Below are 25,098 nucleotides of genomic sequence, written 5' to 3' on the forward strand. Positions count from 1 at the left end.
GGCGGGACCTTAGCCCCCTGCGCAGTTCCGCCCTCGCCACCCTGTAACCAATCGGGCTCCCATGACCCGCCCCTTCCGCTCGGGAAAGCGAACTCCCAGACTGTCTTCCGGCGGGAGCTGTAGGGCTCCTTACCATGGTGAGTTGGCCGTGGGGTGTGCGGGTTTGCTGCGGGGTGCTTCCTCCTGCTTCCTCGCCCGAGCGTCCCGCTGTGCCGCAGCGGCTCGGAGACGCGCATTGGGACTGTGCTGGGCAGGGAGAAGCGGCTGCTCACACGCGGGTGCCCGTAGCTCCTGTCTTAGGGGTTCCTGACCAGTGCCTCTCCAGCTGGGGATCCGAGATTTGCCTGGTAGTCCAATAAACTCTGTCAACATCATCAACGACTAGAGTAGCGATGCTTGAGCAGGGTGTTAGGGCGAGTGTTCACGCGTTTCTTGCATTTGAGTCTTTAAATAGCTTGCTTCTGCTACATTCTCCCTAAGCACCGGCGGTTACAGAAAGTAAAGGGTTACTGGAGCAACTAGTGAAAGGCTCTGGTATCCGCTATGCTTATTGCAATGTCGTGTTTCCCCTAAAGATGAGTAAGTCCATAGTTGTTGCGCTAAACTGAATGTACTGGCACACGCCTAAGGCCTACACTTCATTTAGTTAAGGCAGGAGTGTTGCAATTTGAAGGCTAACCTAGTCTACATAGAAACCCTACCTGTAGGAAAAAAATCTAAAAACAGACAACAAAACCCAGAAGTCAAACACGAATCTCTCAATTTTATGTAAAGGTGAGCAGGTGGTTGTGTTTCTGATGTCAGAGTGCTAGCCGCCCTGTGACACCGTCACAAAAACTCATTGATTCCCTTATTGGTAGTTTACATAGAACAATAGCACCTTTTTGTTTTCTTAATGTATTTTTAAAAATTTAATGAAGATCTTTTAAAGACTTTGTTGTATTTTAAATTGTGAGGGCATGTGCACATTCGTGCAGATGTCAGAGGAAGCCAGAGACATTAGATCCCCTGGGGATGGAGTTACAGGCAGTTGTGATCCAATGTGGGCACTAGAAATCGAACTTGGCTGCTCTGGAAGAACATTAAGTATGCTTAGCAACTGAGCCATTTCTCCAGTCCCAAAGTTATTATTTTTTAAAATTTTGTATATGGATATTGTGTCTGCATGTATGTTTGTGCATGAAGTGCGTGCTTGATGTCTTTGGAGGTAAGAAGAGGGTGTTGGAGCTCCTGGAATTTGGAATTATACATGATTATGAGTATCTTGTTGGCACAGGGAACTGAACACTGCCCTCTGTAATAGCAGTGAGTGTTCTTAACTTCTGAGTCATAGTTCTAGCCCCTGACTTTAAAAAAAAAAATTCTTACACAACACTTCCATAAAATCTTGGTGACCCTTTGCATACAGAAAATGAGCAAAACTTTTCCCTCTGTGGGGAGTGACAGTGACCAAAAAGCCTTCAGTCTTTCTTGCTTTTTTTTTTTTTTTTTAATAAACATACCCAACATCCATATTCTGGCAACAGTGAATAGCTTGCAAACTGTTGTATGAATTGGACCTTTGACCTAATTTGCATATGCTGTTCCATCTGCCTGGGTTCTCCATTTCCTACTCATATCAGTATCACCCTTGCCTGTAATTCACTCTTTGGATGTGTGTGTGTACAGGTATGTGTGGAGGTCAGAGCTCAATGTCAGATGTCTTATTTTTGTGGTTCTGGGAATTGAACCTACGGCAACAAACATTTAAAGCATGTTTTCTACCACTGAGCTATAGCTACAGCCGGAGGAGTCTTAGTATTTCTGCTTTCCTGGTCCTAGGATTACAAGCTCTTTACCTGGATGCTGCACCTCTAAACAGAGGTCCTCATTGTGTGGCAAGCACTTGACCAGCAGGGCCACCAGCCCTCATAAGCACATATCTCAGTACCCTGGCATTGTTTTTCATGTCTTTGTCTTCCCTATGGAATTTGGGTGAGGGAGTGAAAGTCTTATCTATTATTATTATTATTATTATTATTATTATTATTATTATTATTACTTATTTATTTTTTGAGACAAGGTTTCTCTGTGTAGCCCTGGATGTCCTGGAACTCACTGTGTAGATCAAGCTGGCCTCCAACTCACAGAGATCCACCTGCCTCTGCCTCCCAAATGCTGGGATTAAAGGCATTTGACACCACCACCCAGCCAGGAAATGGTTTTATGACTTGCATGTTCTAATAAAGAAAATGCTCTGTATAAGAATATGGTGCTTTCTTAGAAAATGTGAAGAAAGTATAACAATTAGCATTAGTAAAGACTAACTTATAATAGCTATCCGGATGATGATTGTCCTATAGCTAATCGCAAAAGGAATAGCATAAAAGCACTATAGCTTGGAATAATCTTAAGAAGACTTTATGTCAAAGTGAAATATGCAACAGTCCTTTGTAACTTCCTCACACAATTCCCCCCCTCTCATGCACTCTGTGTGTGCATATATATGTTTTATGTGTGTGTGTATGCATGTGGAGAACAGAGGACAGAGATCAGTGTGGTTGTCTTCATTGACTATCTACCTTACATGTAATGTGATATGTGTACCTATTCGTGTGTGAGCTAGAGCTGGACATTGGTATCTTCCTCAGTCAACCTTCACCTATTTATTTTTTATGTATGTATTTATTTATTACTGATTTTGAGACAAGGACACTGTGTAGTCAGACCATGTTTGCCTCATACTCAAAGATCCTCCTGCGTCTGTCTTGCTAGTGCTGGGATTAAAGGCCTCTTGTCTTTACATTTTTGGGATGTTTGCTAATTGACAAAACCAGACTTGCGTACCAAAGAGTTCCAAGTAGGGTTGGAGAGATGGTTTAGTGGTTAAAATGCCAATTGTTCTTCCAAAGGACCCAGGTTCAGTTCTCAGCACTGATATGGTGGCTCATATCCACCTGTAACTCTAGTTTTGGGGGAGAACCAATTCACCTTCTGCCCTCCACAGGCAACAGACACATATGTGGTGCACAGATATATGTGTAAGCAAAACACCCATACACATAAAAAATGTTCAGTGTCTTAAAAGGTCCAACTGGGCATAGTGGTGCATACCTTTGATTCTAGCACTTGGAAGGCAGAGGCAGGCACAAGCTCTGTGAGTTCCTCAGGTGAATCCCTGTGAGCCCATCTGGTCTACACAGTGAGTTCCAGGAAGCCAGAGCTACATGAGAAACCTTGTCTCAAAAAAGACATCAAAACAAAAACAAAGCTCCAAGATCTCACCTCTCTGCCCTTACCTCCAGACCACTGGAGTTGTAGTTTGCATCACACTTGGCATTTATATGGGTGCTAGGATACACACTCAGACCCTATGCTTTTTTTTGACAACAAGCACTGTATCAACTGAGCCAGCATCTACATAATCTTAGGATGGCACCAGAAGTGACCCTCTGCCTTTCAAAAAAATATTTGACCCCAACCTAAGAAAGTAATGAAGGTCCATGGGGTAAACTGGGGGCTGGAGAGATGAATGGCCCTGTACTAAAGAGAGCTTTCTGTTTATAACCTAGAACTCCACTTCTGAGAACCAGCTGCCTCCTAGCCGCCCACCACAGGCATCCACACAGGTGGCACACACTTAAACAGACACATACATTTACATAAATTCCTTTTTTTTTTTTTTTTGGTTTTGGTTTTGGTTTTTCAAGACGGGGTTTCTCTGTATTGCTTTGGAGCCTGACCTGGAACTAGCTCTGTAGACCATGCTGGCCTCGAACTCAGAGATCTGCCTGCCTCTGCCTCCCAAGTGCTGGAATTAAAGGCATGCACCTCCAATGCCCGGTCACATAAATTCTTAAAAAGAGTTTTCCTTAATGGGGTGAGGCTAAATAGATATCCAAGAATCACACTGATTTTGTTGGTTTTCGAGACAGGGTCTCCCGACAGAGCTGTCTATACTTGAACTCAGTGTGTAGTCCAGGCTGACCTCAAACACAGGAAGACCCTCCTGCCTTTGCTCCCCCAGTGCTGGGAATAAAGGTGTGCACCACCACATATGGCTTAAGGACCAAACTGGTAAACAGCATTTTTTAAAGTTTCATGGTATATATCCACTGAACTGGATTACAAAAGGACGTTTTCACACAAATATATTTGTAGTTTGAGCAGTTGTCCATGGTCCTGCTCTCCCTTCTCTTTCCTCACCTTTCCCCACTCCGAGTTCCCTTTGCTCCCTGTTGTGCCTACTGGGTTTCCTCAACCTCCAAGGAAGTGACTTCCAACTGCAAAAGCAAAAGGTTTTTATTGCTAAGAACCAAACCGGCTTGAACTTTACTCTATCGGAAGAGTAAGGCGCCTGCCTACAATTGTGAAGAGTTTTTTAAAAGGGAAAGGGAGGCTTGAGACTGCTAGTATCAGCTCACAAGGTTTTTGAAGTTACAGAGATTTTACAGAGTACAAAGTTTCTTTACAAGGTCAGCAGGGTCAGTGGCCTTGTTCTCAAGATAATAGGGCAGGGAGGATGTTGGTGGTGGGCTCTGGCTTTCTTCCTTATCTCCTGAGAACAGCAGTCTCAGGGGTTTATTTACTGGCAGAAATTCTTGTTCTTTCTAGTTTTCTCTCCTTGCCATAAGCCCTAATTTTATTCCTTTTAGTTATTAATTTTTCTATCATACTCCCTTACATGGTTTGATGAAGCAACATTTGTTTTGGGATGAAAATATCCCATATATTTTGTCATTATTGTTTCGGTGTGGTTTTTTGAGACAGTGTCCTGTGTAGCTTTGGCTGTCCCAGAACCCATTCTGTAGACCAGGCTGGCCTAGAACTCACTGAAATCTACCTGTCTCTGTTGTTTGCTTTATTGTTTTGTTTTTATGAAAAATTTCAAAATTCAAACATACAAAAGGGCTTGATACCAGCTGGGTGTTGATGGCACACGCCTTTAGTCCTAGCACTTGGGAGGCAGAGGCAGGCAGATCTCAGTGAGTTCAAGACCAGCCTAGTCTAAAGAGCCACTGAAGCCTCTAAAGCCCTATCTCAAAAAACAAAACAAAAAAGGGCTTGCTACCTTTCATCAACAACTGTTTTTGTTTGTTTGTTTGTTTGTTTGTTTGTTGTGTTTGAGGCCATTTCAGGTAGCCCAGGTTGACCTTAGAGATTGCTGTGTAGCCAATGACCTCCCCACCTCCAATTCTGGTTCTCCTGTACCCATCTCCCAAGTTCTGAGATTGTGTGCCTGGCTTCAATTATTTTTATACCAGCTGTTGCTGCTGCTGTTTTTCCCTTCCTTTCTCTCAGTGCAGTAACACTAATGTCACCTCTAAGATCATTTACAAGTTCCTGTAGCCCCTGGGGTGCTGCAATTCAGTCTGTTGGGTTTTCACGCTTAGGGTCTTTTTGCTTGGGTTTTGTTTTTGAGACAGGATCTCACTGTGATCCCTTCACAGAGAAGCACCTGACTCTGCCTCCCCACTGAAGCATTTACCTGATTATTCTTTATCAATAAAAACTCAGGAGTCAGATATCCAGGTAAAAATCTGATCCGTGACCTCCTCTCTGCTTCCTCAGTCTAAAGGGCCTGTGAATCTTTCGAAGTCCCTCCCTCCTACTTCCTGTGTCTCTGTACATCCTGGGTCCTCCAAATCCTCTATGGCTAATTCTGGTCAGCTAGTAGCTAGCTCCACCCTCTGATTCAAGGTAAACGTTATTGTCCATTTTGGGAGTGTCAGAATACAATCAAATATCCAACAATACCCATGTGCTGGGATTAAAGGCTTGTGCCACTACACTCAGCTGCACTCACAACCCAGAGCCACTGTTTTTTGGCTACATCAGTATTTGACTCAAATTTCAGTGAAGTTGAAATGTAGGTTGGTTGTTATATTGACCCTGCCTTTGGTGTTTAAGAAAGTACTCTTGAGTTGGGTGGTGGTGGCACACACCTTTAGTCGAAGCACCTGGGAGGCAGAGGCAGGCAGATCTCTGAGTTTGAGGCCAGCCTGATCTACACATCAAGTTCTAGGATAGACTCCAAAACTACAGAGAAATCCTGTCTCAAAAAACAGACAAACCAAAAATATTTAACCTGGCAGTGGTGGCGAATGCCTTTAATCCTAGCACTCAGGAGACAGAAGCAGGTGGATTTCTGAGTTCTAGGCCAGTCTCATCTACAGAATGAGTTCCAGGACAGCCAGAGTTGCACAGGGAAACCCTTTCTCCAAAAACAAAACTCCCAAAATCTTTAATTAAATTTGCATGTCAGCAATCAAGTTAGGATACATGGCTCTTTGATGGTTAAGAAAGAGCTCTCTCCCCTCCCAAATAATTCTCTCTCTCTCTCTCTCTCTCTCTCTCTCTCTCTCTCTCTCTTCCCACCTTCCCCCTCTCTCTCCCCGTAGGAACATATATTTTTAGTACAAGGAAAGTGGGGTCTTTATGAGTGTTAATGAAACACTGCACTTACCCCTATGCTGTTGTTGTTACAGGGGCCATGAGGGTATCTCCATTCCTTGACTAAATGCCTAAAAGAGAACAAAGGGGTTGTATTGTATGGCCTCTTAGCTTCATTAATGTGAATGTAATATTGGGGGTGGGGGGGGCTTGTCCAGAGCTAAAATGCCTACATCTGAATTCCTAATTAGCTGTTTGCTAGCTTTGAGACTTTGACCAAAAATAATTTGCTTCTCATATGGGTATTTGAGCATTAAATCAATAAATGCAATTAAGTTGTGCAGAGTAAGTGCTTGGTATGTGGGGCAATCAATAAGTTAATCACAGGATCTTTGAAGATTATCAGATATTCAAGGCTGATTTGTATTTTATATATATATCTTAAAGGGGACAATTCATCTCTTTCGAAAGCCGCAGAGGTCCTTTTTTGGGAAGTTACTACACGAATTTAGACTTGTAGCAGCTGACCGCAGGGTAAGTCCTTCTTTGACCATGGGTTGAGTTCTTGCAAAGTCACATGTGGAGGTTAGAGGGCAACTTGGGAGTCACTTCTCTCTCTACCTCGTGAGTTCAGGGACCAAACTCTGGTCCTTGGACTGGGCAACAATACCTATACCCTTTGAGGCATGTTCCGGCCCAGTAATTGACAGTTTCTAAGCCGTAGTGTCTTGTTCATCTGTGTTACCATCCTCATTTCTCATCTTTCTTGACCTTTTACCACTGTTGACAAGAATTGGTCACTTCTCCTTTAAGTATAGCATCATATAAATTGTAAGTCAGTCTTTGGCTTTCTTCCTACTGACTTGTCCATTATTTTTCAGGTATTTTCACCACTTTTCTTACTAGTGTACTTTGGAGTGTTAGTTCAGTTCCAGCCTCTCTGATTTTGCACATCTAGAAAAGTTGTCTGCTTAATGGTTGTCATTACTCCCTGTATACGAATGACTCCATGTTTAAATCTCAAGTCCTAACTTCTCCCCCCCCCCTCCGCTTCCTTTATGGAATTTGGACTCTTCAGTGTCCCACTGGAAACTGAACCTTAATTCTCATTCACTTGCATATTAACTGGGTAGTCTTTCAGATTAGCCAGAAAAGTTTAAATCGTTTTTATCCTCGCATGGTTGTTTCTAGCAAATGTGACAGCTCTGACCCTTAGCATGCCCTCTTACCATTGTCAAGCCATAGAGTAGCCAGAATGATCTTTTGCTTTCTTTAGGCAGGGTGGGGTTGAAAGCCTCAACATGTAGCTTAGGCTAGCCTCAGACTTGCTGTGTAGCCGGTGCTGGCCTCCAGCTGCAACCCTCTTACCTCTGCACCCTGAGTGCTGTGATCGAAAGTGTACCCCCACATACCCAGGAGAATGCTCTTTAGGGAATATGAGACAGACACAGTCAATGTTTCCTAATGTTCAAGATGGCACAAGCTATTGCCTCAGACCTCCTCTCTTGTGGTCTCTCAGACTGTTTTCTGTGACTTTACTGCAAGTTCTTTCTGATGAGCCTGTCTAGAAAAGAATCATCTCCAGGTCTTTCTCCTATTTCTGTTTGTTTGTTTGTTTGTTTGTTTGTTTAGTTTTTTTTTTTTTTTTTTTTTCAAACAGGGTTTCTCTGTGTTGCCTTGGGCATCCTGGAACTTAACTCTGTAGAGCAGGCTGAGCCTGAACTCACTGATTTGACTGCCTACTTTTTCATCTTTTCCTTGTACTTATTACCATTAACCTAAATACTTGTTCATTGTCACCGCCTCTGTTGTAGGGCTGTGTTTTGCTCTCTGTGGTACTCTCACTCCTAAAATAATGCTTGGCATAGAAAGTTGTTGATTAAATAGCTTGATTGAGAGAGTTATCTTTAAATTTAAGTTCTTGGGTTGTTCTTACAGGGCTTTGCTCTGTTGCCTATGCTACTCTAAATGACCCTCCTGTTTCACTGTAGTGACTTGATTGATGATGATTTGGTAGATGTAAAAAATGGGACACAGCTTTTTGTCAGTGTGAATTAGGCAGCTTGGAAAGATCTGCTGAACTCTGTCAACACTGAATGAATGGTGTGCTTTTCCTTTCCACAGTCCTGGAAGATCCTTCTCTTCGGTGCAGTCAACGTGCTGTGCACTGGCTTCCTGCTCATGTGGTGCAGCTCTACTAACAGCATAGGTATGTCTCCCTTTGGATTTTTATCAGCTCAGCTTCACTTTTGCTTCTGACTTTAAAGAAAGATGTATGTGCTGGCTAGTCTTCTGCAACTCGACACAAGCCCTAGTCATCTGAGAGGAGGAACCTCAAGTAAGAAAATGCCTCCATAAGATTGGTCTGTAGGCAGGCCAGTAAAGCATTTCAAAATTAGTGATCAGTGGAGGAGGGCACAGCTCATTGTGGATGGTGCCACTCTAGGTTGGTAGTTCTGGCTTCTACAAGAAAGCAAGCCTACTAAAGTCATTTGGCTCATGCCTTTAATCCCAGCACTCTGGAGGTAGAGGCCAGCCTGGTCTACATAGTAAGTTTCAGGACAGCCAAGGTTACATAGAAAGACCTGTCTCCAAGTGGGGAAAAAAAAGTCAAGTTTTAGGGGCTGGAGAGATGGCTCAGTGATTAAAAGCACTGGTTGTTCTTCCAGAGGATCTGGGTTCAATTCCCAGCACATACATGGCAACTAACAACTGTTTGTTTATAATTCCATAGCCCAGGAAGTCAATTTCTGCAGGACTGCAGGCATGTGTGTGGTGCATAGACATGCATGCAAGGAAAACAGCCACATAAATAAAGTAAAAATAAATAAATCTTAAAAAATAAGGAAAGAGGGCTGGAGAGATGGCTCAGCTGTTAAAGGTTAGGCTCACAACCAGAACAATAAGGAAAGAAAGAGCAAGCCAGTAAGCAGCACTCCTCCATAGCCTCTGCATCGGCTCCTGCCTCCAGATTCTACCCTGTTTGAGTTCCTTCCTTGGCTTCCCTCATTAGATTATGCTTTAGGATGTGAGCCAAATAAACATTTTCTTTCCCAGGTTGCTTTTGGTAATGATATTTTATCATAGCAATAATAACCCTATGACAGCATATTTCCCTTTATATGTGTTTTTCTGAAATGTGCTTTTATTTGTTTGTTTGTTTGTTTGTTGTGGGCTTTGATGTTTTGCCTTCAAGTATATTTGAGTGAGGCTGCCAGATCCCCTGGAACTGAACTTATAGATAGGTGTGAGCTGCCACGTGGGTGCTGGGAATTGAACCTGCGTCCTTTGGAAGAACATCTAGTGCTCTTAACCACTCAGCCATCTCTCCCACCCCTGAATACTTGCTTTTAAAAAACAAACATTAAGTTTGATTTATCTTATTTGTGGGGTGGGAGGCATGTATGGACATCAGAGGGTAATGTATGGGAATTGTTTCTCTTCATCCACCACGTGGGGCCAGGGATCAAACCCAGGTATGTCAATCTTGGTGTGGCAAGGACTTGTACCTGCTGAACCATCTTGCAGGCCCAGTATTTTGTTTTGTTTTTTGTTTTGTTTTGTTTTTTGTTTTTATGAGAATATATTTAAACATCCCTGTAAACAGTAAAGCTTAGTTATTTGATTGGATGTTACTTTTTCTTTCTTTAGGTGTTCTTGTTTTGTTTTTTAGATGGAATCTCATGTAGTCCAGCATGGTCTTAGACTCACTACATAGCCAGGATTACCTTGAATGTCCACCCCACCCCGCCTTCTCCAGTGTGGGTTGTAGGCATTTGCCATCATGCTGGCTTTTACGCATGGATTGAACCTAGGGCTTTGTATATGCTAGGCAGACCTGAGTTCAGTTCTCAGCATCCCATCAACCATCTGTACCTCTGCTTTCAAGGATCCAGACCCTCTGGCCTTATCAGGCTCCCTGCATGTACATATTGTTTATAAGCTCACAGAGGCCACACATCCACATTTAAAGATAATAATAATAAGAGTGGATTAAGCAGCATTTTAATGAGTCTTTCTGTTGTTTCTGCAGCTTTAACTGCTTATACTTACCTCACCATCTTTGATCTTTTTAGGTAAGTTTTTTTTTTAATATCATTAAAATTTTAAAGACAACAAACAAGGATTGTGTTTAGCTTTGTTTGTTTTGGTTTTTGTTTCAAGACAGTTTCCCTGTGTAACAATCCTTGCTGTATTGGAAATCACCCTATCTTGGTGGAACCCCCCCCCCACACACACACACACATACTTCATTCCACTTCTTATATCTCTGAATGTCTTCCTATTCCTACTTTCTAATGTTCTAATGCATACTTTGTTTTTCCTTAGTTTAATAACATGTTTAATAAGCTACTGGGTAATGATGAGGAAGCCTAGCCCTGCCTATTCATTTGGGTAAGTAAGTTCAGATTATTTTATTTTCTTCTAAATTATTGCTGTTAACATATTAATGGTAGAGAGCTGGCTATAGTATTTCTGGAAAATAAAAATAAATAAATGCCACATGCTTAGTGACATGGAGGTAAATAGTGAATGTACATGCCAAATATTTTCTAAGAAGAGTCTACAAATGACAGATAATAAGAACAGTAATTATATTACAATATTCATATTCAGTTTTATATTTTATGAAAGAAATACAAACAGAAACTTATCTCAGTAAGCTCTTTAATATTTTTGGATGGTATTTTAGTCATAGAAAGTATGAAGATTATTTTTTTTTTTTTGGTTTTTCTACACAGGGTTTCTCTATAGCTTTGGAGGCTGTCCTGGAACTAGCCAGGAATTGGCCAGGCTGGTCTCTAACTTACAGAGATCTGCCTGCCTCTGCCTCCTGAGTGCTGGGATTAAAGGTGTGCACCACCACCGCCCCTCTGAAAGTATGAAGAATTTTAACAAGTGAATTTTATATGTACTATGATGTATTTCAATATTTTGCATTGATGGAGATATATTTCTATAGTGAAACTTTGGATTTAACAGTGAGCTAATGAAACTTTGAAGTTTCTGTTTCTATAGTTATAGAAATAATCACTGAGAGTTGAAAATTGTACTTTTTATAATAGAGGACACTCTAATGATGTGTTAGAAAACGTGAATCTTCATAATGACTTGTGCTGTTTACTCTTACATTGCTATGACAAAATACCTGGCCAATAACCTGGAAAAGGAAGTAGTTATTTTGGCTCACTGTTTCAGAGAGTTCAGTTCATAGTCTCTTGGTCATATGTGTTTGAGCACAGCATCATCAGAGTGGGAGAAGAAGGGAGAAGACATCTGGTTGTACTGTGGAGGACAGAAAGCAGAGAACATAGGCATACAGGAAGTGACCAGACCACAATGTGACCCCAGGGCACGCTGCTCACTGTTTCCTTCAGCTAGTCCCCATCTCTTACCTCTTGTCACCTCCTAGTTAAGACTCCCATGTTATGGCTGTCCAGGTACTAATACATTCTGGGAACACCATCACAGACTCATCCAGAGGTATAGTTCTTATAGAAGTTTCTTTATTCAATCAAGGTGAGCCATTCAGTTTAATTAAACTGAATTAAAGTTTAATTGAAATAATCTGTTAAGTACTAGATAGTGTCCAATACAAAATTGGTCAATTAAGTTTACCTCTTATGATAATGTTTCTACAAAAATAATGGCCATAAATGATTATAGAAACAGGTATAAAGTAGATACTGTGGGAGATACTCAGACACACAGACACACAGATACACAGTCACACAACCACACAGACACACAGATACACAGACACATAGTCATACTACCACACAGACACACAGTCACACAGACATACAACCACACAGACACACAGTCACACAGACACACAACAGCACAACCACACAAACACATAGCCTCACAGCCAGCCACAGAGTAAGAAGGAAAAAAAGACATAGACAAAGAAAGGCAAAAGCCCAGAGCAAAATGTAGTTAAAGAGAAATGGGATAATATAAGTTAGAAAAGCTCAGTAGAAACAAGCCAAGCTAAGGCCAGGCACTCATAAGTAAGAATAAGTCTCCGTGTATTTATTTGGGGGCTGGGTGTCAGGCCACCAAAGAGTTTTTTAAAAAAAAGAAGCTACAGAAGATCGTGCTTTTCAAACTGCAGCTCCAGGAAGGACACACACGAACAATCAACCCTGACAGTCAGGAAAGTGGTAGATGTCACAAGCCTGTCCTCCTCTTACCCACTGTGTTGATACACTCTTCGGCAATTTCTGTAGTCTTAATAGCTGACTAACAATAGACTATCTGTACATATATTGAACCAGTAAATATTTGAATGTATATGTGTTCTAGGAAGACTGGTTTATTAATTGAACAATTTTGGCATTCAAACTAATTATCTGATTTCAGGTTTGAAAGATTAGAAGTATTGGCTGTGTTTGCTTCTACAGTCTTGGCACAGTTGGGAGCCCTCTTTATACTAAAAGAAAGGTACATTTTTGTATGTATTATTATCAGTCTCACCTATGACACTTGGAAATATGAGAGACTCCAGTAATGGTTTGTATGATATGCAAATTATAATGGACATCTTTGGAGCTCTGGTAGTACAATTTCTTCTTATTTCAGACTCCTTGTCCTTCTTTTCTGCTTGTGGCTGCTTGTGGTTCTTTCTTTGGTAGTACTAAATTCAGTCATTATGAATTTGAATGGATGACACTCGGCCTAACATGTGTTGGACTTCCTTACCAGCCCAGTGAAGTGGGTTTGGTAGAGGAATATTGAGGATAACCCTACCTGTTAGTGTCCTGGTATCATCTCCACTAAACAGACTAAGAGATTTTTATGAACTTTCACAAGAGATCCACCTGCTACTGCCTCCCAAGTGCTGGGATTAAAGATATGTGCCATCAACACTCTGTTTAATACAGATTTTTAGGTTTATATTTGTAGAACTTACTTGATAAAGTTTTCTTTCTTTTAGTGCAGAACGCTTTTTGGAGCAGCCTGAGATACACACGTAAGCTGGGTTACTTATTTATCACAACTATGGGGGTCAATCTCAATCTCAGGGTTTCATGTACATCTCCAGCCAAAGAGTTTTATTTTGGGAATAATTTTAATCCCCATTATTACTTTGTCCAGCCTCAGAGTTCAAAATATGGCCATTTGTCTTATCACTAACATCTCAGGAAGAGAACCTCCAAATCCCAAGACTGCCTTTAACAGTTCCCAGATGCTGGTCTTGTAATGACACAGGAAGGATTTTGTAACTTCGGGCCTAGGTCAGCACACTAAACCACCTCCCTCTAGTGTTTCTGTTGCTTCATATTTAACCCCAAACACTTTCCAGGCAGCCTTTAGAAAAGATTGTACTTATCTTGCTTGCCAACTCTGTGGGCCTCTTTAATTGAGAAACATCTGACTCATCTAGCATGTCAGCACAAATTCTCTTAAAATTTATATAAACCTATAGTGGTAATTATCCATGAGAAAAGATTGTGATGGTGAGAGACCTGTCCTGTCCTGTGTAAATGGAGCAGCAGTGGCAAGACATGAATTTTCTGGGTAGAAAACAATTTTGGATTCTGATTGGTAAACCATTAAAACGGATCCCTCTTCCCTTCCTTTCCCTTATTCTCTCCACATACTGATATTACAGATTGGAATTATCAAGAAAAAAATTAAAGGTGAATGTTTTGTTCTTTTTAGGGGAAGATTATTAGTTGGTACTTTTGTGGCTCTTTCTTTCAACCTGTTCACGATGCTTTCTATTCGGAATAAACCTTTTGCTTATGTCTCTGAAGGTATGTCTTTTGTTTGTTTTAGTTTATTGCTAATTTTAAAAAATTAGAAGGAGGGCCTAGGCCCTGCCCCCAAATGATATGAGACTTTGAAGACTCCTCATGGAAGGCCTCACCCTCCCTGGGGAGCAGAAAGGGTATGTCCTGGGGTTTGGTGTGGGTCATAGGGGAGGATGGGAGGGTGAGGGAACTTGGATTGACATGTAAAACAACCTCGTTTCAAATTGAAATTAAAAAAGGAAAAAATTAATTTCTTAGAAAAACTGTTTTTTTTTAGACCTGGTTTGCCTCAAACTCAGAGATCCACCTGCCTCTTCCTCCCTGACTGCTGGGATCAAAGGTGTATACCACCGTTGCTGGGCAGTTTCTTTTTACATTAACTTGTAGACCTATGAGAATTATATTTAGCAGAGAAGTAAGAGCTAGCCCTTGTTTCTCAAGTCTTTACATGGAAGAGTATACAGAATTTCATCTCTAGCACAAACTGAAAATAATATGTAAAAGCCAGTGAACTAGCTTTGAACTAAATGTAGTATGATTACAGTAGCATGCACCTGTAATCCCAGAACATGAGGATGAGGCAGGGGGATCGCAGTTAGTTTGAGGCCACTTTGTGCCATGCAATGAATACCGAGCCAGCCTCCAACAAAACAGGGTTAGGCGGTTTCTCTGCTTCATGGGTGTATTAGTGGTCATTTTTAAAACTTTCAGTGTTTTGCAATCTCACTAGTCAGGGAAAAAAAAAAGTTTAGCCTCTACTGGTGGAGAAGTGAGTGAATGCACAGAGCCCCTACTCTGAAACAGAACACAGATAGATGTAGGCCTTTGAACTTGAACAACAGATAGCAACGAGAACTTTCTGAAGTGCTGTTCATGTCGCAGCAAGCTCACAGGTGTTAGGAAGACAAACTGTATGTGTACCAATCAGAAGTTAAGGATGATGAGTCTGTAGTGATTCTCTCTGTAGCCATTGAGGCAGACACTTTATCACCCTCACTTTACACTGGGGCCTTCAAAGATGAAATCATTTGTGAAAGCTGTGCTCCTGATGACAAGCTAAGCTAGAGCTTGAAAGCTGTTACTCTGGTGTGTCACTGCCTTCTCTGTGCTGCACCAGGCTGTTAGAGAGCTGGCCAATCTGTTTACAGCATGGTTACATTATAAAATGAGTGTCAGTAGCACAATGGAATGAATGCTACTTGAGTTTGGAGGCTATTTGTCAAGGGACAGTCCCTAATCAGTATCTTTCAGTGACTGTAGATGTACTGTTGCTTTCTGAGAGCCGAAGGAATTAATAATTGACATGATATGGAACCTATTCTTTATATAATTGCATTTTTTTAACTGTATAAAAAACTTTTTAAAAAAAAAATTTGTGGTTTTTCAAAGTAGGGTTTCTCTGAGTTGCCTTGACTATCCTGGAACTTGCTCTGTAGACCATAACTCACAGAATTCTATGGCCTTAAATTCACAGAAATCCTCCTGCCTCTGCCTTCCCAGTGCTGGGATTAAAGGTGTGAACCATCACTGCCCATTCTTGCTAAACTTTTGTTAAAATATATTTACTTATCTGGGGGAGGACTGCATGAGCATGCATGGAAGTCAGAGAGCAACGAAGGGAGTCAGTTCTCTCTCCCATCGTGTGGGTCTCAAGGCTCACACTTGGCTCCTCAGGCTGAGCCATCTTGCTACCCCTAAAACTACATTAAAAACAACAGTGGTGTGTCAAGTCCTCTCCTTCAGCTGTGCATGCAAGTTGACCGCTGCTGGAGCCTTAGTGTCTGGTCAAGACAAGGGAGGAAACGGTAGATGTAGGAGAAGCGTTGCCCATTATCATGTTGCTTGGACATAGTCAAAGTACCTTTTAAAATGAAAGAACCCATTTTTCTAGTAATGACTTATTCTTCTATATAGATAATTTAAGTATTTTCTCCTTAAAGCTGCTAGTACGAGCTGGCTTCAAGAGCATGTGGCAGACCTTAGTAGAAGGTAAGATGATGTGGAACTTCATGACTTGTATAATTTAACAAGAATCCCTGAGAAGTGTGTCTATCATGGAATCTTAGATTGGCATCTGAAATCACTGCATGAGCTGCTCTCTGTTCAGTTCCCAGTCTCTCTTGGCTTTCTAATTGATGGTGCAGAATTCTCTACTGTGGCAGAGCTTTGCCCGAGGCCTCTGCTATGTAAGAAGTAAAACGCACCCTATCTGTAATAGTGTTCTTGTTGATATTGCTGAATTCTTCTAATGAAACACTGTTTGATCTTTCATAGCTTGTGTGGGATTATACCTGGACTCAGCAGTATCTTCTTGCCCCGCATGAACCCATTTGTCCTGATTGACCTTGCTGGGGCATTTGCCCTGTGTATAACATACATGCTGATTGAAATTAAGTGAGTATATCCTATTGTTACCAGATGTGTTTTGACTCCTGGGATCTGATTTTTAAGGGCATCAACAAGATGGATTTGGGGCCATGTTGTCTAGCATTTTTGTAATGACCTGTGTAACTTGGTCAGGTCTTATCCTCAGGTGTTTCCATCTGAAAAACTAAGGGACTCAGGCTTCTGGGATCCTCCTATCCCTGCCTGCCATCTCACTGTGGGAATAATGGGATTACAGTACAGTTGTGGGTCACCACATCCAGTTTGTTACGTGAATTTTAGTGAGCCAGCTTAGGGCATCAGGCTTGAGAAGCAAGCGTTCAATCCCACTGATGTTTTGTTTTGTTTTGTTTTTAACTTGTAACCATTTTATAACATGTAGTTAAGCACATTCACATTTTTGTACAGTCATCACCCCTAACTGAAGTTCTATGTCCATTTAAATAATATCTCCCTATTTCCCCCTTCTCAGAAGCCCTCGTAACCACTGTTCTACACTCTGCCTCTCATTTTAACTACAGTATAAGTAAAATCATAAAGTCATATTTTTGTGGCTGACTTGTTTCATATAGCAGTGTTTTCACAGTTCATCCATGTTGTGTATATTTGTATTTCCTTCCTTTTTGAAGCTAAATCCCACGTTTTATTTACCCATTCATCTACCAGTGCACATTTGGATTGACTTCCACCTTTTGGTTGCTAAGAATGGGCTGAGGTATACAGTTACGCGTTTCAGTCACTGCTTCCAGTTCCTTTTGTATCTACCCAGAAGTAGACTTGCTGTAGCATGTGCCTTTTGTAAGAGCCTCAGTGCAATCGTCAGTGCCTGCCTTCTCTTCCTCTTTGCTGAGTCTTCCTCAAGCCAAACCTAATTGATCATAAGACATACTGTCTTTTCTTAATATGTATTTGTCTCGTCTTTGCTATGTTGACGTCCTGAATAAAGCCATTGTCCTCATCACTGTCTTCAAATGGTCTGTTGGTCTTCTGTTCTCTTTCTCACTATCTCTCATGATTTCCCATTTATATCGTTGTTTCTACTTATGTTGTCCTCATCTCTCCCAATCACTAGTGGGATTTTCCTCTTTCAAATCCCTCCATTTGTAAAACATTTTTAGCTTGGCCTCCTGTCATCCGCTGTAAACCTTACCAACCATCACTGATCTGGACCTGTGTCTGTTTCTGGGTCATGGTTTTTATCCCCTTTCATCCCCTTGCCCATGTTGCCTTTGCTTTCTGGGATATCTCATCATCCGGTTTTCTGAAAGTACAACTCCATAATTACTTATTTAAGGAGGTTTCGTCTGCATGTGCCTGGTGCCCATGGAAGCCAGAAAAGGGCATTTGATACCCTGGAAGTAGAATTCTGGACAGTTGTGGGCACCATGTGGGTGCTGGGAATGGACCCAGGTCTTCTGGGAAAGCCACAATTGATTGCTTTTAACTGCTGAGCCCTCTCTATAGCCCTAGCTGGTAGCCTCGTTATTTACTCTGTGCGTCAGTAATGTCCTGAAGAGACTTGTACTTGATCATTACTGTTCCTTTATTACTTTATTGGATTTTTACAGTAAGGTCTCATGTAGCCAGTGTGACCTGGGACTTAGTTCATAGCCAAGGCTGGCTGTTAACTGTGGATTCTTCTGCTTTCACCTCCCAATGCTGGGATTACTGGTGTGGGTGTGTGGCAGGACAAGTTTGAGACTTCTCTAACATACAAGTGCTTCATTGTAGTTTTCATGTGTGTACTCCTGCTCCTTGTACGCAGAGACTGTGTCTTATTCCTCTTTCTGTTCCCATTATGGGGGCAGTAAACATGTTCAGAATCAGTAACCATTAGCATTTTGGTCTGTGTTGTTAGGAGAGCTTCAGAACTTGAAACATTGATACAGTATAGTCCTTCCGCTATAATGTCACTGTTACAGAGTCCTAGGAAACTTTGAAATTGTTTGTTTGTGTTGCTTTTTTTAATTCAAGATTTCTCTGTGTAGCTCTGGCTGTCTTAGAACTTGCTCTGTTAGACCAGGTTGCCTTCATACTCAAGAAATCTGCCTGCCTCTTCCTGTTGATTGCTGGGATTCAAAGTGTGGGTCACCACACTCAACTCAGTTTTGGAATTTCTTAGAGAAAAATGGATGGAATCACTGATAAAAGTCATATATCCCTGAATCAGAAATTATCACCCCAAGTCTCAAGCCTGCAGTGTCTCTGGTCTCAGATACATTGAAAGGGAGAGGAAAGAAGGATTTTCTTGATTCTCTGAGGTGCTCTCTTGACAGTAGTAGCTATTTGTGATTTTTTAAAATTATTTTTTTTTATAATTATGTTAGAAATGTTATTAAATTGTAAGATTTAAGAGTGGAACTGTTTTTCCTTGCAGTAATTATTTTGCTGTAGATACTGCATCTGCAATAGCCATTGCCCTGATGACGTTTGGCACCATGTATCCAATGAGTGTGTACAGTGGGAAAGTTCTTCTCCAGGTGAGGTTCTTATTTTCATTAGGGACTAGTGTGAGCCATGTTCTCTCTCCCTTTTTTCCCCTTTTCTTTCTTTTTTCTTTTATTGGTTTTTTGAGTCAGGGTTTCTCTGTAGCTTTGGAACCTGTCCTGGAACTCTCTCTGTAGACCAGGCTGGTCTCAAACTCACAGAGATCCACCTGCCTCCTGAGTGCTGGGAGTAAAGGTATAAGCCAACCATGCCCACCATCTATTTTAAGTGTGTGTACCCAAGTATCTGAGTGTGCACCTTGTTTAGGGAGCAGTCCTCAGATGTTAGAAAGTGCTGGAGTACTCTGGCACTGGAGTTACAGGCAGTTGTGAGCCTCCTGGTGGGTGCTGGGAACCAAGCTGTGGTCCTTTGCAAGAGCAGTAAGCGCTCTTTTGTTGTTGTTTTTGGTTTTTTTTGAGACAAGGTCTTCCTTCATTGCCCTGGCTGTCCTGGAACTCACTGTGTAGAGCAGGCTGGCCTCAGTCACAGAGATACTTCTAAAGGTGTGTCTCACCACACCTTGAAGTGGTACTCTTAACTATTCAGCCCCTGGCTGGTTGGTTCCTTAAGTCTCAGGATTCTATAGAGTGACCATCTTCTTCATGAGGAAAAGAGTATGGTGTCTTCTTCCCTGGGAGTTCTTTCCTTAATCTCATTTTGCTTTAAAAAAAAAAAAAAAAAAAAGAGTGTGGGCCAATTATTGATGTCATCCTATTGGGCCAGTGAGACCTCTTTCTTAAATTGTAATAGGACATATGTCAAACATCAAAGGCTAGTTTGAAATCTGTTTGTGGGTGTGGAGGAGGCTTCAGAACCATTACTGAAAAATCATTTTCTTCCTAGCCTATTCATTCTATTCTATTTTATTCTATTTTTCTAGACTACACCACCTCATGTTATCGGTCAGTTGGACAAGCTGCTCAGAGAGGTAAGATGGAAGTCTTTTTTGTTTTGTTTTGTTTTTTGAGGAAGGGTTTCTCTGTGTAGCTCTCAAGCCTGACCTGGAACTCACTCTATAGACCAGGCTGGCCTCAAACTCACAGAGATCCTCCTGCCTCTGCCTCCCACGTGCTGGGATCAGAGGCATGCACCACTATCCAGTGAATAAGTCATTTTTTCATTTAAATTGATGTTAGGGAAACAAAAGGGTGGGAATAATATGTTCAACTCCAGAATTTTATTCCAGGGGAGTTTGTGTGTTACACTAACAGTAGAAGCTATAACACAGGGACAAAAAAAATGGAAAAAAATTAAGGAACTTTGCAGTTTGGAAGCTTAATTTACTTGAAGTATATGGAAGGAAGGTGATGGCCTGAAGTCACCATGTTAGCAGAGTAAATGATTTTTCTCTCTGTCTTCAGGATTTGACCAAAGGCAAAAGTCCATTTCTACATGCTAATCTACCTAACTTCTTAGTTTGTAGATTATTTTCATTTGTATGGAAGTCCCACCTGCTAATAATTTTAAGAAATGTCATTGGTTTGGATATTGACACTCTTCTCAGTTCTCGGTTGTCAGCATTCCAAAGGCCACTTTTTCCAACACAGCTGGATGCATGTCTCAGACTGAACCCTGGTCCTGACTATGTTTTTGTTGTCCCCATGGCTGTATATCTGGCCCTGAAATTTACTGATAGCCTACACTCAAGCAGAAGTTTGCTAGAAGAGGGGTCAGGCAAAGAAACAACTAACATACACACACTAGAAAAGCAAACTGGTACCACAAATGCTCATCATAAACATGTCTACCTTCAAAAAACAAAACCATAGCAATGTAAAGCTCTGAGCAGTCTGCACCTGGTTCAAGGTGTGGGGCAGCCTGAGTCAGCACTGAACAAATGAGAGGTTATCTGTGACCTCTGATTGCTAATGTGTGTCCTTGGGCAGGATTTAACCATGTTCTTTCTAAGCTTACAGCAAGTCTATAATGTGATTGGACTACGCTGCTGTGTCAGATGCAGGTAACTGATAAACTGTTCTGTGCTTTTGATTAGGTATCTACCTTGGATGGGGTCTTAGAAGTCCGCAATGAACACTTTTGGACCCTTGGCTTTGGCTCATTGGTATGTTTTCCACAAGTTTAGTGTAATTTAAGCATGGTTTAAAAGAAGACTTTTCCAAGCCTTCTGAATACTGAGATTCTGGGTATGCACTGTCACATTTAGCTTACATGTCCTTTTGTTTGTTTCTTCTTTTTGTGACAGGTTTCTTTGTGTAGCCCTGGCTGTCTTGGAACTCACTGTGTAGATCAGGCTGGCTTTGAACTCACAGAGATCCACCTGCCTCTGCTTTTCTAGTGCTGGAATTAAAGAAATAGCTTCTGTTGCTTGTCCTTTTTTTTTTTTTTTAATGTATATGAGTGTTCTATCTGCATGTATGTTATATGACTTTATGCCAGAAGAGGTTATCAGATCCTACTATAAGTGGTTGTGAGCTACCATGTGGTTGCTGGGAATTGAACTCAAGATCTCTGGAAGAGCAACCAGTACTTTTGACCACCGAGACATCTGTCCAGTCCCATAAAAACCTTGTTTTTCTTTCTGTTTTGTTTTGTTTTGTTTTTTAAGACAGGCTTTCTGTGTGTATCCATGGCTGTCATGGTACTCACTCTGTAGACCAGGCTGGCCTCCAATTCACATAGATCTGCCTGCCTCTGCCACCCAAGTGCTAGGATTGAAGGTGTGCACCATCAGGCACTATTGCTTGTCATTATGCCTTCCTGGACTTTAAAATGAGGAGTGGCTTACTTGGGGCAGTATTTGTAAACTCATGGGGATCTAATAAAGAAGTGTGGTTTTTCTCCTGACTCTACTCTGGTTGGCCTAACCTCCCCCTCCTGCTGACTCTGCTATGCTCAGTTTGGATTCTCTTCCCAGTTCTTCTTCTTTAATATTACCTTAACTGATTTTATGTATATGAGTGTTCTGTCTTCACGCACAAGAAGAGGGAATCATACCAGGAGTTGGTGGCACACACCTTTAATCTCAGCACTCGGGAGGCAGAGGCAGGTGGATTTCTGTGAGTTCTAAGCCAGCTTGGTCTACAGAGCAAGTTCCAGGACAGCTTCCAAAGCTACAGAGAAACCTTATTTCAAAAAAACAAAACAAAAAAAGAACAGGGAATCAGACCCCGTTATAGATGACTGTAAGCCACCATGTGGTTCACTGAGAATTGAACTCAGAACCTCTGGAAGTGCCAGTACCCTTAGTGGCTGAGCCATTTCTTCAACCTCTTAGTCCTTCTTAATGTGGTCTTTTGTCCTAGAAAGGAGCTGTGCCTGGTCTGTTTTGTAAGGTCACAGGGTTCCAGCTACTGCAGAGCTGATGCCTTGGCAGATCCAGCAGTGTGCTTCCATCACTGAAGGGTCCACAGTTTCTGGTTTTGGCTGCCCTTCTCAGGTTGCCTTCTAAGATTTCCATTCAGTAGCTATCATTTAACTGCTTTGGGGTTTTAGGAAAGTCTGTCTCTGAAACTTCCACTCTGCCACTAAGACATATCCCTAGACTCCCCAGGATCTATTTTAATGGCGGTAGAGTTTTCTGCAAATATCCTTGAATTCCTTCATCAGCCCATTAATACTCATTTAGATGTTTCCATTTTCCCTGTTTAAATAGGCTGTGATAAGCAGTTTTTAAAATAATTTTTATACACACCCCTGGTTATTCTTTAAGATTAATTTTTAGTGAGGCATGGAACTAAAAGGCACATGCCTTTAGTTCCTGGACTCAGGAGGCAGAGATCTCTGTGAGTTTAAAGCCAGCCTGGTCTTCATAGCAAGTTCTAGGCCAAATCAAGGCTACATAGCAAGACCTTGTCTCAAAAACAAAGAAAAAGTTAATATTTATTTGTTTATTTATTTATTATGTTAACAGGGTTTTCCCCGCATGTTTGTCTGCACGCCATGTGGCTGCTGGGAACTGAACTCATGACCTCTGCAAGAGCAGCCAGTGCTCTTAACCTCTGAGCCATCTTTCCAGCCTTGAAAAATTAATTTTTAGAAATGAGTTTTGTGAATCACAGAATAATCAGATTTTACACCTTTTAATGCAAATTATAAAATTGCCTTGCAGAATGGCTGTGCCAGCTAACACTTTCCTATAGTTCATTTTCATGTGTATGTGTGGACAGGTATGTAGAGGCCTCTGGGTGTCGTCAGGTATCTTTCTTATCACTCCCTAACTTACATATTGAGGCAGGGTTTCTCAGTTGAACCCAGCTGGTCTCAAACTCACAGAGATGGTCCTGCTTCTGCCTCTCGGTGCTGGGACTAAACACCACCATACCAGCCTCTTTTTTTTACTCCTTGAAATCCATTTAATTATCATCTCTGGGTCAGATGCACTTGTCTTCTCAAACTTTCAACAACTGCATTTCCATACTGTACCTTCCCAAGTGCTGGGGGTCTCAGATGTTCACCACTGTGCCTGGTTTATGCAGGGCTGAGGAATGAACCCAGGACTCTTGCATGCATTCTATAAACCCAGCTGCATCTCTAATCTGTCTTTTAAAGGGTCACAAATCATTTCATTCACCTTTTACATTAGTAAATAGCAGTAGTAAATTGCAAGATGCTGTTTTTTCTTACTTTAAAGAAAACTCCAAGTATCAATGAAGTTATGAATAAAGCAGAAGTCTCTGTATTATAATTCTTACCGGTCTTTTATGATTTTCCCCCTTTTAGGCTGGATCAGTACATGTAAGAATTCGACGAGATGCAAATGAGCAGATGGTTCTTGCTCATGTGACCAACAGGCTGTACACACTTGTGTCTACTCTGACTGTTCAGATTTTCAAGGATGATTGGATCAGGCCTGCCTTACTGTCTGGGCCTGTTGCACCTAATGTCCTAAACTTCTCAGACCATCACATAATCCCAATGCCTCTTTTAAAGAATACTGATGATATGACTCCTGTCACATCAACACCAGCCAAACCTAGCAGCCCTCCTCCGGAATTTTCATTTAATACCCCTGGGAAAAATGTGAGCCCAGTTATTCTTCTGAACACACAGTCAAGGCCATATGGTTTGGGTCTTAGTCGTGGGCACACACCATACAGCAGTGTGCTTGGCCAAGGACTTGCAGTTCCAGGAGTTGGAGCAGGCCAGGGATTGAGGCCCATCTTCCCACATATACCCAGTAGGTATGGAAACAACAGGACGGGACAGCCAAGACCTTGAAGGACTCTAACTTATTCGTATGAGGAGTATCGACTCCTTGGTTCCCAGTGTATTTAGTAATCCATCTTGCATTGACTGTTCAACCATTTAAATGTCAAATTATTGCAGGCTTGTTCGTATTTCATGAAACCTATAAACTATATTTTTGTAAAATGTTCTTGTGGCAGTGAGGTCTTTGAAAATGTTATGGGTGTTAAGTAGGCTTTATTCAAAAAGCCCATTTCTCTAAACTTGAACTTCAGCTTGTAGCTGCCCAGTGTGGTGTGACTGGAACTCTGCTAGGAAAGCCATGTGGGGAGTGAGTGCCTTTGCCTTTACTAAGAATACTGCATTCATTCAGTGCTTTATGTATGCTGCCCAAATAGGAAAATGAAGTGTCCATTTGAAAAGTAAAAGTCTCTTTTATAGCTTTCCTAAGCTTAATTGCTACATTTTTTTTTTTTGAGGTCCTCTGAATCATTTCTTGTTATAAAGTCAAAAGTTTTTATTGGCACTGTGAGACATATTCTAGTTCAGTAGCACAATTTAATTGTTATTACTAGTCTTTTGGAGCTGTATAGATCAGGCTGGGTTCACACCCATAATCCTCCTGCCTGAGTCTCCCAACTGCTGGTATTGTAGGTTTTGAGCCACTATATGGGTATTCAAAATTTAACAGGTTTTGAGTAAAGTTTTTTCATATACAAATGTAAAACATTTGTAAATAGCCTACTATTCTCAATGTTTTATTTTGGTTACAAATACCAAACCTTTGGTAAAATGGAATGAGTTTTTAAAAAAAAAAAAAAAAAAAAAAAAAAAAATTCTAGCTTTTTTTTCCCCCAAGACAGGGTTTTTCTGTGGCTTTGGAGACTGTGTTGGAACTGCTCTTGTAGACCAAGCTGGTGTCGAACTCACAGAGATCTGCCTGCCTCTG

At 41.4% G+C, this 25,098-nt stretch overlaps 1 protein-coding gene across 1 annotated transcript; it reads left to right on the forward strand.

Annotated features, from left to right (window-relative positions):
* Positions 1–30: 30 nt before the first annotated feature.
* On the forward strand, positions 31–24,335 carry Slc30a6 (solute carrier family 30 member 6). The gene is made up of 14 exons (XM_051181855.1): positions 31–137; positions 6,820–6,906; positions 8,497–8,581; positions 10,406–10,448; positions 10,702–10,767; positions 12,739–12,819; positions 13,313–13,348; positions 14,041–14,135; positions 16,073–16,121; positions 16,407–16,526; positions 18,895–18,997; positions 19,885–19,932; positions 20,998–21,066; positions 23,685–24,335. Exons 1-14 carry the CDS (start codon positions 135–137, stop codon positions 24,180–24,182), a joined length of 1,383 nt encoding a protein of 460 aa, XP_051037812.1. The 5' UTR covers positions 31–134; the 3' UTR covers positions 24,183–24,335.
* Positions 24,336–25,098: the final 763 nt, after the last annotated feature.

This window comes from Phodopus roborovskii, unplaced genomic scaffold (assembly GCF_943737965.1).
Source record: "Phodopus roborovskii unplaced genomic scaffold, PHOROB, whole genome shotgun sequence".
Classification (NCBI taxonomy): domain Eukaryota; kingdom Metazoa; phylum Chordata; class Mammalia; order Rodentia; family Cricetidae; genus Phodopus; species Phodopus roborovskii.

What these genes read in the sequence shown, in the direction of transcription:
- Slc30a6 (XM_051181855.1), top strand. An exon ending in ACCATCTTTGATCTTTTTAG is followed by an intron (nt 10,449 to 10,701) that starts GTAAGTTTTTTT and finishes GTTTTTCCTTAG; the next exon opens with TTTAATAACATGTTTAATAA. An exon ending in TACATGCTGATTGAAATTAA is followed by an intron (nt 16,527 to 18,894) that starts GTGAGTATATCC and finishes TTTTCCTTGCAG; the next exon opens with TAATTATTTTGCTGTAGATA.